Source organism: Mirounga leonina, unplaced genomic scaffold (assembly GCF_011800145.1).
Source record: "Mirounga leonina isolate KUSES-001 unplaced genomic scaffold, KU_Mleo_1.0 Mir_201, whole genome shotgun sequence".
In the NCBI taxonomy this organism is placed as follows: domain Eukaryota; kingdom Metazoa; phylum Chordata; class Mammalia; order Carnivora; family Phocidae; genus Mirounga; species Mirounga leonina.
The window spans coordinates 20475459-20488443 of NW_023270504.1; the positions used below are offsets into that span (position 1 = coordinate 20475459).

Consider the following 12985-nt stretch of genomic DNA (forward strand, 5'->3'; position numbering starts at 1 on the left):
TAGGTAATTCTTTGATTACTTATATTATTTGTACATCTGATTACTTATAAATTTAAAATGGAATTCAAGTGGAGTTTCCTTGGATTGTCTCTCTTTTCTCTGAGAATGTTTACTGTAATATTGTTCTGTTGGAATTAAACCAGTGACTAGTATGTGAACTGTTTTGGAGCCAGGATAGAAAAAAAATGTGAGAACAGTTCTTTGTAGAAACACCAGAACCACAGAAGTTAGTAGAAGCTAACATTTAAACTCATACAATTAAATTGTAATCAAAATAGTGCCTGTCGGTTATTATGGTGGGTAGGTGTGAGATAGGCAAAGAATGGTGAGACCCTCCCTTTAACACTTACTATTATAAAAAATACTTTGGGGAAAAAAACCACACACCTCACTTAAATATAACTGTATTATGCAGTTAGACTGAAAAAGAACAGAACACTAATAGGAACAAAATTATAAATCCTAGTCCATGACTCTCATATACATAGGCCAATATAGGCTGACCCCTTTCTTGAGATTGACAGTCGGTCATGCTCATGGGTGTAGGAATTCTGACTGACTCCATCTCAGTACTTGGAGTGGTGGCCCTAGTGTAGCATTTCCTTAAGTATGAGTTGCCCTAGCTATTAAAAGATTTTAGTGGGGGAAGTGGCAGGGGTCAGGCCATGGTCAAATAAGTTTCTCAAACTTATTTGAGTTAAATTAAGCTTGTTTTTTTGGAGATATTTTTTGGGGCCTTTAATATGCTAATGTGCACTGTGATTCTCCCAGGGAGGTAGGATATGCAGTACTTCCCTTTTTTTTTTTTTTTTTAAAGAATTTATTTATTTATTTGACAGAGAGAGAGACAGTGAGAGAGGGAACACAAGCAGGGGGAGTAAGAGAGGGAGAAGCAGGCTTCCCACTGAGCAGGGAGCCCGATGCGGGGCTCGATCCCAGGACCCTGGGACCATGACCTGAGCCGAAGGCAGACGCTTAACGACTGAGCCACCCAGGTACCCCACTCCCCTTACTTTTTGGACCAGTATCTCATCTGTTAGCTTCCTGCAGGACCCCAGTGCTTTGGCGCACACTTTAGGAAATGTAACCTGAGAAACATTGCTTTTTTCCCTTTGTGTCTCTGGTGAATCCTAACAAGATGTAGCTGAACAATTAGCTGCAGATCGAGGGTGGAGGAAGGCCTCACAGGTGAGGCTGGGTCCTGATGTATTTGAACTCAGCCTGGGGCACTCTGCCACACGATCGATTGTGGGACTTGTCTGTGGTTGGCTGGCTGTGCGTGTGTTCACAGGGCATGGCAGTGTGGTGGTATTCTGGATGAGAGAATAGCACCGAAGTGTGAAATAACAGTGGCTTCTGTGTGGCTGGAGGTCATGCTTGGAAATGGGAGGCAGTGAAGCCACGAACCTGTACAGGGACACGTCCTGAGGGCTGCATCTCTCGCAGGAAGGAGCTAGGGAGTTCTGTAATGGAGCCACTTACTCTTTCCATCAGGTTATCCTAAGAACTTCAGTAAGCACACTGCTGACGAGTAAAGACTGTGCACTTAGGTAGGAGGCTAGGAATGCACACTTGAGCATTTTGCAGGTGGCATAGTTGTCACCGACTTCCTGCCACCCTAGCTTGCTGCCTCGTGGAACCTGTACTGAGCCTAGACAGTAGACACAGAGTCCAGATTACTGCCGGGGACAGAAGGGATGACACTGTCCCCTCCCAGCTCCTTGCGCATCTGCAGTTTTTGAGGGCGTGTTTTGTATGCTTCTGGAAGTGGACTGAAGACTAATAGAATGTAACTCAAGGATCCGAAGATAAATATTAAAAGATTTTAGTATCTTGTTTAAGGCTTGATTAAAGAGGTAAAAGTAGGGGCTGCCCTGTCTCCTAATAACATGTTAATTGTTTTTAATTAAATAGTACTAAAAATATACAAGTATTTCCTGTGATCCAAATCTCTTTGCTTCCTGACAAGTAGTAAGGGTTTGGCTAGCAGGGGATTTATCTGAAAATTTATCGGAATCTTTAGGTTCTGGGTTTGGGTTTGGATAGCAAGGAGTGTTTAGATTGGAAAACCCAGGGAAGACCCTACTAATTTTTTCTTTTCCAGAGGAGGTGAGTGTGCCTCCTGTGTCTGGACAGATTTCTCTTCATTACGAAATGGCAAGATTGTGACTTAATGAAGGTCATAGAGCAGATCACTGTAAGGACTAGACTAGGAAAAACGGGGTTCTTCTGGGTCTAAGAATCTTGTCACGAGGCCTTCCTGTCCCCTAAGCAGTTAGGGTCTGTCACCACTTCTTCATAGTGCTCAGCAAAATGAACTGCGGAGCCCAGGAATCCGTGGTAATTATGGGAACCTTAATTAATGGTCCAGGAATTTCAAGGGCTTGATGTGGAGGCTGTTTGCAAGAGTAGGGGTGCATATGTTTGTGATACCTATGAAATTTTAAAAAAACCTATATAGTAGGAAGATTTAAAGTTAATTCTAGAAAGAATTTTTAATTGATCAATTTTATTTTGATGAAATAACATCTGGCCTCAGTTCACGGGTTTTTTTTTTAAATATCCTCATTTTGCTCCTGTGAATATTTGTCTTGGCTTGGTTATTTGCTACTTATTTTAAATTCCCTTTAAGTTCCACAGAAAATCATTCCTTTGGGGGGTGGGGAGCCGGGAGGAAATGTAGGGTATGTGATGTTGGAGAGCGAGAGAGAAAGAGAGGAGTCCTTCCAAGTGTCCTCAGGGCCACATCCCCCTCTCGTGGCCCCGTAAGCTAAGGCTCGGTGCCAGGCTGTGCACCGTACTTAGCAGTTGGTGACTGTGGACAGCAGTATGTGTGTAGGGGTGCTCACTTACATCTGTGGGATTTGCTTTTGCTTTTTTTTTTTTTTTTTTAAGATTTTATTCATTTGGGGGAGAGAGAGAGCATGAGCAGGGGGAGGGGCAGAGGGAGAAGCAGGCTCCCCACTGAGCGGGGAGCCCGACGTGGGGCTTGATCCCAGGACCCAGAGATCACAACCTGAGCGGAAGGCAGACGCCTAACATCTGAGCCACCCAGGCGCCCCTGATTTTGCTTTTTAAACTGTTTTGTTTGAGCAGTTCATGGAGGGCTGATTTTTATCTTTGTATATGGCCTAATTTTATGATGTTTATTCTTAGGTGGGTTTGCAGAGTTCTCCCGTTGTTTCCCTGGCCTCTGTGAAGGAAAATCTGCTCTAGTCCCTACCTGCATTTCTCAGCCTTGCCTACCTGTTGCCAACATTGGGCCAACCCGAATTCTTCCCAATCTTTATCTTGGCTGCCAGCGAGATGTCCTCAACAAGGTGGGTGCTTTGAAAACATCCTTCACTGCAGGGTTTCTTGTTAGTAGCTGGAGAAACTGTGATTGCCTGTTCGCTGTCATTTTAAGCACATGCTGCTTCCAGAAAGGAAGTACACCATGCTCAGTGTGACTGCCTGCAAGCATTTGGTTGGGTTATCTTCTGGAGGGCTATTTTGTTTGAGGTTATTGATTGCCACAAGAAACCTAATCTGTTGTCATATTGGCTTGTTCCTCAAAGGTCCAGGAGACCTGGGATAGGACAGGATTTTTCAGAAGTTTAGCCTTATTTTCTTAGCGTATTAATTGTTCTATTGTAGTAATTGGGCACACTCAGGAAGGCTAAGGCTTCTTGGATTATTTCACATTTAGAAATGTATTTACTGAGGCACACTAGAAAGGGACTCGAGTTGGGCTTGGATTGAGGAAGGACCTCTGGCCAGAGGGATGGGGGGTGGGAATAAGATGGTGAGGCCAGGGCTAAGGGCATGCATTTCAGGCTCCCCTGTCAGAGGCTCACTGGAGCAGTTTCACTGAGAAGAGGGAAGAGCATGGATTCTCGCTGCAAAGGATGTGGGCCATACTGAACATGGTGTGCCTACCAAAGGAACCCATATTGGAACCATTGAGTATCTGATGGTATGAGCGGTAACAGTAGTAGAACTCAGCTCTGTCTGCCTCCACAGCTCATATGGTCTTAACCAGTAGTGGTGGGAACTGGGCTTCTCACTGCCCAGAAAAGTGGTTTTTCCTCTTAAAAAAACTCTTTTTTACACCACCTGTAATTGAACAAGCAGTCAAAGATGTTAATTCACCTGTTGGTGATTTACAGGTGCCACTTTCCTGTAGGAGGGGTGATACCTTAACATTTTCTTCTTGGGTAACTGAAAGAATTGGGCTGACCATAAAACTAGCTTCCACATTGGCTTGCGTTAGCATGTGAAAAGCAAAAATACCCTACCATTGGGCAGTGATGAGGCATTCTTTCATTTCTCTTTTTTGTTTTAAAAACTCCTGCCTCTCTAAAATTTTGCCTCAACACTGTTATTAATACATCTGCTTTTATGGTGAGATATTTGAAAATTGATAGTTTATACTTGTATTGAGCCTTTTCTGGTGGAGTCCCAGTTCCTTTGAACATGTGATTATTATTAATTCTCTTTTAAAGATAAGCAGACTATGTCACAGAAAGCAAAATTAATTTCCTAGAGTCACATGCATCCCTGGGGCAAAGCTGAAGATGCTTTAGTTAAAACTCAATCAGAAAATGAAATAAAATTCCTAGTTAAGAATCCTGTTCAGAATTACACCCCAGTTAAAACAAAACAAAAAACTAACCAGTCAGCAGGTGCTTTTTACAAATAATTGCCGTATAGATCATTTTTGTTGCTTTTGACATTACATTAAATGGCACATTTTTGCTATGTACTGTTTGCAGGTTTAACAACTGTGTCAGTTAATAACTCTGTGAGTGCCTGCAAGGTGAGAGCAGTTAAACTGGACCCTGGAGTTGAGGATGGGGAAGTGGTTTTTTTTCCTCCTTTAATTGGCTTCTCAGAATATACTGCACAGGATACATCCACAGATGCACTGGGAGGAGGGTGGGTATAGGGGGAGGAGTGGATTTATGGAAGTTCATGGGAAAACAACTTGGGCAAGGAGTTTCTGTGGAAGATTGTCTGGAAACTTCTTTGAGACAGATGTATGGATTAGAGAATGGTGAGAAGTCAGCATGCTTTGAAAGCGGTGAGTAGAAACTCATATTGACCTCTGGATTCATTGTTGAGAAGAGTCAAAGCACTGAATGGGATTTTAGTGATCATATAGTCAGTCTTCTTTCTTTGATAAATGAGGAAGCTGCTATTCCAGAAATATTAGATGAATTCCACAACATCACCCAGCAGATGAATTTTGGGACCCGATGTGCCTCTATTTCAGGATAGCTTGAACTGATCTTTCGGCTCAGCTCTCTGATTTAAACTTTACAGGAGAAGTAATATGCTTCTTCTCTTCCTGAAGATCTCCAAAGATGAAGATTTTATATTTTTTCCTTCTTTTTTTTTAGATTTTATTTATTTATTTATTTATTTATTTATTTATTTATTTATTTTTTATTTGAGAGAGACAGAGAGAATGAGAAAGCGAGAGAGCATTGCAGGGGGGGTCAGAGGGAGAAGCAGACTCCCCACTGAGCAGGGAGCCCGATGTGGGACTTGATCCCGGGACTCCAGGATCATGACCTGAGCCGAAGGCAGTCGCCTGGGTGGCTGCCCCTTATAATCTTTCCTAATAGTACATTTTTTTAAAATTAGAATTTAGAAGCTGAAGTCTTTAAAAATAGCAACTATAAGACCACTAATTTTATTACTTGTTTTTTTTTTAAGAAAGTGCCACCAAAATATTTTGAAAGCATGTCACAGAAATTTTCTTAGGATCATACTATTTACCATTTAAAATGCTAGGCTCTTTATATTATTGCATTTAACCCTCATATTAGGAGGTAGGTTGACCCTGGGTCGTTGTCACTTACCCAAGATCTTGTGACTGGGAAGTCATGTGCTCAGTGGCAAGAAATCATCCTCAAACTCAAGCTGCTATTCTGGCTTTAAGTCCTATGTTTATGTAAGACCGGAAATACCCATCTTCTGGAAGATAGAACTCTCTGTAATAGGCTGTTATGAAGGACTGACAAATCACTGCTGAGATTTTCTTTCCCTGGTTTTCCTACAGCATATTCTATACCAGCACTGCCCACTAGAAATGTAATGTAAGCCACATACTTAATTTAAAATGTTCCAGTAGCCTTATTAAAAAAGTAAAATGGAACAGGTGCAATTTTTTTTTTTAAAGATTTATTTATTTATTTGAGAGAGCACAGGAGAATGGAGGAGAGGGGCAGAGAGAGAGAAACTCAAGCAGACTCCACACTGAGAGTGGGGGCCCGATGCGGGGCTTGATCTTACCACCCTGAGATCACAACCTGAGCCGAAACCAAGAGTGGATGCTTAACTGACTAAGCCACCCAGGCACCCCGGTGAAATTAATTTTGATAACATTTTATTTATCACAGCATATCTAGCATTTCAGTGTGCAATCAGTGTAGAAAAACTACTGCTATATTTTTTTGTACTAAGTCTTTAAAATCCGGTGTATATTATACTCACTGCACATTTCAGGTGCTCAGTAGCCTCCTGTGGCTTCTGGCTACCACAGTGGACAGTGTAGGTTAATGCTTTCAACATGTATTCATTTTACTCTGGTTTCAAGGCATGGCTCTTCTGTAAAAGACCGTAAGAAGTTACTGGTAGCAAAAAGGATACTCTCAGTTTCTTTTTCCCTCACGACTATACTTTTGTTTCTCACAGTCTGTTCTTTTATTTTCTAGTCTTGGTACGAGGGCTGGAACAGGAATGGCTCATTGTACTAAAAGTAGTTTGCTGATGCCCAGATTGCATCTGAGCGGAGCAGGATTTGAGCAAGAATCTCCAGTTACTATGTGAAAGACTAAAGATTCTTGATTTCTTTCTGCCTTATCACTTAACGTTTCCAATAGAAACTTTTGTTTCACACTGAAAGACATGAAACAGATAATGGAACTACGTGTCACCAGTAGTTCTAAGCCGGAGCCGGAGCCGGGTCTGCAGTGAGGGTGGCTTCTTCCCTGAGGCGCTCTGGTCGTCCTCCCTCCCCGTGTAAACAGTGTGCTGTGGGCGAGCTCACTGTTGCTCATTCGCTCTTCTAACAGGCACAAGGTTTTCCTGTGCTCCCTGGTCGGTCCGCCTGCCCTCTCTCTGGTTTTCTTGCCGGAGTCAGCCTAGACACACAATACTGGATTTCCGTATGGTCTAGGAAGACAAAAGATCCAAGTTATCAGTACACATACACCACACGGTGTGCAAGTTGGTTAGACAAGGCCTGTTCATTCTGCAGTGATGCACAAGACAGGCTGACTGACGGTAGAACTCCCTCCGGCAAGGCAGCGTGGCTCGCGGTGGAGAGCTGGCCTCAGAGCTGGGCAGTCCTGTGTCCCAGGGCTCCGCCTGACCAGCTGCATCACGTCAGCCAAGTGGCCGAATCTGGGCTTCTTCACCTACAACACCTACAAACCGTAATGATTCCTGCCTTGTAGTGTTCTGTGAGGTTCAAATGAAGTGACGTGTGCCAAGCACCAAGGACAGTTCCTGGTCTGTAGGGACCCTGATTACTGTCAGCAAGAGGCCGAGTGTACGAGCTGCTAGGGTGAGTGCTGGATACAGTGGGTGTGGTTGGTGGAGGAAGGCTGGACGGAGGAAGTAGGACTTAAGGTCAGTTTTGAAGGCAAAAGGAGTGGCAAATGCAAAATTATTTATTGAATTGACTTCAGAAAGAAAAATTACAAATCCGTTATCTAGAATTGTGATGTCTGTGGTGATTTAATGTGATCGCTCTCCTCAGTCTAGCTGAACATGGGAAACTTGATAAATAGAGCAGTTCTATTAAGGCGATATATCAATCTGTATCCCATATACTGCTCCACAGATTATAGAACCCATATTAGGAATTAGTCCAACTACAGGGCAAAGTTCATTTCACGGTTTAGGAGAGAGAAACTTTTTTTTTTTTTTTTTTTTTTAAAGATTTTATTTATTTATTTGAGACAGAGAGAATGAGAGACAGCATGAGAGGGAGAAGCAGACTCCCTGCCGAGCAGGGAGCCCGATGCGGGACTCGATCCCGGGACTCCAGGATCATGACCCGAGCCGAAGGCAGTCGCTTAACCAACTGAGCCACCCAGGTGCCCGGAGAGAGAAACTTTTAAAGATTTTTTTTTTTTTTTTTTTTGACAGAGAGAGACACAGTGAGAGAGGGAACACAAGCAGGGGGAGTGGGAGAGGGAGAAGCAGGAGAGGGAGAAGCCGGCCTCCCGCAGAGCAGGGAGCCCGACGCGGGGCTCGATCCCAGGACCCTGGGATCATGACCTGAGCCGAAGGCAGACGCTTAATGACTGAGCCACCCAGGCGCCCCAGAGAGAAACTTTTAAAGGGAAAGAATTGTGAATGGAAATCATAAGTAATAATAAAATAATAAAATAAAGATTTGTTTTTTGACTAGAAAAAGTCATTTTTGAAAGTTTTCTTAATTGTATATTGAAGCCAGAATCCATTTTTTAAATTCTTAAGGGGCAGTCTCTTCTACTTTGCAGATGAACCCTTTTATACCCAGCCTGCTATATTCAGTGTGAGTGACCTACTTAGGTCTAATGAGGAGAAGACAGTTTGAATTAGTGAAAAATGTACATGACTTGTTTGGGGGGGGGGGGCAGCTTTTTGAGACATAATTCATATACTGTATGATATATAAGCTATTTTTTAATGAGATGTAATTGACATATATAAAGTTCCAAGTATACAACATGATTTGATATTTGTATATATTATAAAATGATCACAGTAAGTCTAGTTAACTTCTGTCACCACACAGTTATAATTTTTTTTCTTGTGATGAGAACTCTTAGCAACTTTCAAATATACAGTACAGAATTATGAACTACAGCCACTATGCTGTAGTGATTTATTTTATTACTGGAAGTTTGTCCCTTCTGACCACCTTCACCCATCCCCCCCAATATGTTCTCTGTATCTGTGAGTAGATTCCTTTAGATTCCACATGTGATATCATACAGTATTTGTCTTTCTCTGACTTATCTCACTTGGCATAATGTCCTCAGGGTTCATCCATGTTGTCGCAGATGGCAAGATCTCATTCTTTTCATATGGCTGAGTAACACTGCATTGTGTACATATACCACATCTTTATCCAGTCGTCAGTCGATGAGCCACTTAGGTTGCTTCCATATCTTGACTAAATAATGCTGCAGTGAACATGGAGGTGCATGTATCTCTTCAAGTTAGTGTTTTCATTTCCTGCAGATACATACTCAGAAGTGGACTTGTTGGACCATATGGTAGTTTTATTTCTGATATTTTGAGGAACCTCCATACTACTTAACATAGTATCTGTACCAATTTACATTCCCACAAGCTATTTTTTAAATTAAGACAAAGTAAGGGAATGAATGTTTAATGAGACTCTTATATTATGTGCCACTTACTTTGTCCTCATATAGCTTTACAAAATAGACATCATTAGCCCTATTTTACAGGTGAGGAAACTAAAGCTGAGTGAGATTACACAACCTGTCCAAGATCATGCAGGTCCTGAATGGTAACATGCTGGGTGGTGCTCTGGTTTTTCTGGGGCCAGTACCCATAGACTTTTAATTATTCCTGCCACACTGAGTTCATCTATGCCGCAGGAGGGGAAGGCCGAGCATACAGGTGCATGTGCTGCTAGAAAGGTAAATGTAGTTAGTGGAAATTTATACAAATTTGCTTCTGTTTCACATTTTTCAGTGTCACAGGAAACAAGATCATCCGTCGAGTGAGAGTGAGGATAAAGGGATACATAGAGCATTTGAAGAAAAAGGGAGAGGGGTGGAATGGCGTCTAGGAGAGAGGGAAAGTGAAGGGACTAGGGAAATAAAATGATTGCTGAGGAGCGTGAATCGATGTGAATCTGAGCAGCATTGTTGAGCTTTTTTCCCTGGCTGTGTTCAGCTGCATGGGTGGTAGAGACGCAGACCAGGTGGAGAACTAGATTTACCCAGAGCTGCAGTCTTGCCGAGTGAGTGTGAGGAAGCCATAGTGGGACAAAGGAAGGTGGATGCAAGGAAGTGGTTTATAATGACTGCAGAATTTCACTTGAGCAAGGCAGGCAGACGACATGAGGATGAAGGACAGAGAGAAAAGGAGGTGGGATCAGCGACGTGTAGATCCTGGGGAATCGAACGATTCCGAGAGTGCTGGTATCAGAGACAGCAAGCCGGAAGAAGAAGAGGAACAGTCCAAGAGTGGGGTGTGTAAGGTCGAAATTAGGGCTGGTTGCTGGTTGTTGGCAATGACCGAGGCCAGACCAGGTCTCAGTGAGTGGTCAAGGTGAGAAGTTCAAAGAACTGAGAGGCCAAGGTGTTGGAAGGGTATTTGTAGGCCAGGGAAGATTATTTTGTCAGTAGAAAGCATATGTTAGCAGACTTAGTGCAAAGTTGAGCTAAATATTAAACAGCATAACAAGTGTCCTCTGGAAGTTTACAGACTGTGATGTTTAATTATGGGACACAGTAATATTCAGTTGTGTAGGTTTTATACAACATACTAAAAACGGAATGAATTCCATAAATATCTCTTTATAACATAGTAAGAAGTCATTGACATTCATCTGTGAATAAAAGCAATCATTATTCTGTAAAACAGACCCATTCTTCACAATTATAGTTCCATCCCAGTTCTAGTCAGAAACATTGACTAAGATGCCCTCTCAGCCACGTATATGTACATTTGTAAAAATAAGCAGGAGAGCAAGTTAATAGTGTGTATAGCTACATGAAACTTCAGACCTCAGAGATTCACCGCCATCTCAACCCTGAGGCTCTTTGCTGAGGCGTGTCTACTTCTCCCACTGGGACAGGATGCTTACCAGGAGGCACTGTGTTTGTTTTCAGACCTGTTTAGGCCAGTGGCCTTGTTATTATAATTGTGCACATCAATTAAAATATTACATACACCCATGAAATATGAATGAGGGAATGAAGAGAGTTGTTTTTCTATGACCTGAGGTAAGCGTTTCAGGAAGATTCCGGAAGAACAAATTGCATTATATTTTTTCTGTCTAAACTAGGGCAGAACTAGCAACTGTAAAATACCCGGGGGTCATAATCCAGGATTCTGTACTGATGTTCTACAAGTTTTTGCTCTTCTTCAAAGAAATGGAAACTCTAGTAGATGCATTTGGTTGTGATTTGCTTAAGAATGCCAATCAGCTAACTCCTACCAAAAAAAAAAAAGCATGGTCCTGCATCAGAAATTAGTGAATTAATGTATTTGTTTTATTTTATTTATTTATTTATTTATTTATTTATTTATTTATTTATTTATTTATTTATTTGACAGAGAGAGACACAGCGAGAGAGGGAACACAAGCAGGGGGAGTGGGAGAGGGAGAAGCAGGCTTCCCGCAGAGCAGGGAGCCTGATGCGGGGCTCAATCCCAGGACCCTGGGATCATGACCTGAGCCGAAGGCAGACGCTTAACGACTGAGCCACCCAGGTGCCCCTGTATTTATTTGTTTTAAATTAAAATGTTTTGAGTGTGTATGTATCATTTTTAATGATTTCCTCCTTTAACTTTTTCACTGATGTAGTAACTGCCAATCCAGATTATGTTTTGTGTTTAATTTAGTAGCCAAATCATATTTAAATATTACATGGTAACATTTTAGGATTTTTTTGTTTGCCTCTTTGATTTCAAAATTGGCCATGTTTTATCAAGTCCTATTGTATTACAAAAAGAATTTCGGGGAATAACTGATAATTGATCTAAGTAGATTTTTTTTTTGCTATAAAATTTTTATAAATCAAGTTATGTTTATCATTGAGATCATTTCCTTTTTCCTCATTTTGTGTTTAAATTATTTTACCATCACTCTGTTTTAATACATTAATGCCTTTTTCCCCTTTCCCCCTTTTGCCAGTTGTTTAAAAGTAAAACTGCTGGGGCATCTGGCGGGCTCAGTCAGAAGAGCATGTGACTCTTATCTCAGGGTCATGAGTTCGAGCCCCACATTGGGTGTAGAGACTACTGCCCCCCCCAAAAAAAAACCCTTAAAAAAACCCACAAAGCAACTCCTTAAATGCATCTATTATGGTACATTGTTTTGTGAGTGAAAACTACTTTATTGAGCTACAACAGCATTGTGAGCTTGGCTTATCGAAGGGCATCCTCTTCGTGTGTCCGCTGTGTCAGCGTCAAGGGGTTCTGCGCTGGGTGTGTGGCAGCTGTGAGCACGAGGGCAGGGACCGGGCACGCCGGCAGCCTGTCCTCACCGTGCAGCGGTAGATGCCAGTGTCAGCGCGGCCCGAGGCCAGCACTGTGATGCCTGCGGCCGCAGCGGCCGCAACAGTAAGGGAAAGCAGAAGCCGACAGAAACACCTTGACTGCATCTCCTCACCTGTGTCCTGAGTTGCTGGCTCGGAAAGCCTCCTCGCAGAAGCTCATGGCCAGAGTGGTGCCCTTTTACTTTCTAATTTATTAGCGATAGTTGAAAAGGGCATAAAGAACGAAGTTAAACTTTGTATTACTTCATTTAGTTAAAAAGGATGTGTGTATGTAGGCTAGTTACCTTGTTGCTCCACCTAACTTGAATGAGAGCATGGTGACTCAGGACAGATTCTGGAGATGAATGTACTTGGATTTGAATTTGACTCTATACCACTTGCTAGCTGTGTGACTTGGCAAACATGCAACCTCTCCAAACCTCAGTTTCCCCATTTTTAAAAAAGATTTTATTTTATTTATTTATTAGAGTGAGTGAGAAACAGCCTGAGAGAGGAGAGGGTCAGAGGGAGAAGCAGGCTCCCCACTGAGCCGGGAGCCCGATGCGGGACTCAATCCCAGGACTCTGGGATCATGACCTGAGCCGAAGGCAGTTGCTTAACCATCTGAGCCACCCAAGGTGCCCAGTTTCCCCATTTTTAAAATGAGGATAATAGGGCACCTGGGTGGCTCAGTTGGTTAAGCGACTGCCTTCGGCTCAGGCCATGATCCCGGGAGTCCCGCATTGGGCTCCCTGCTCAGC

At 42.5% G+C, this 12985-nt stretch overlaps 1 protein-coding gene across 1 annotated transcript in view; it reads left to right on the forward strand.

Annotated features, from left to right (window-relative positions):
• DUSP16 (dual specificity phosphatase 16) overlaps positions 1-12985 on the forward strand; it is an 80066-nt gene that overhangs the window by 54462 nt on the left and 12619 nt on the right. Inside the window, exon 5 of the mRNA XM_035028198.1 lies at positions 3157-3320. Within this exon, the coding sequence (XP_034884089.1) occupies positions 3157-3320 (164 nt within the window). The remainder of the gene's footprint in view (positions 1-3156; positions 3321-12985) is intronic.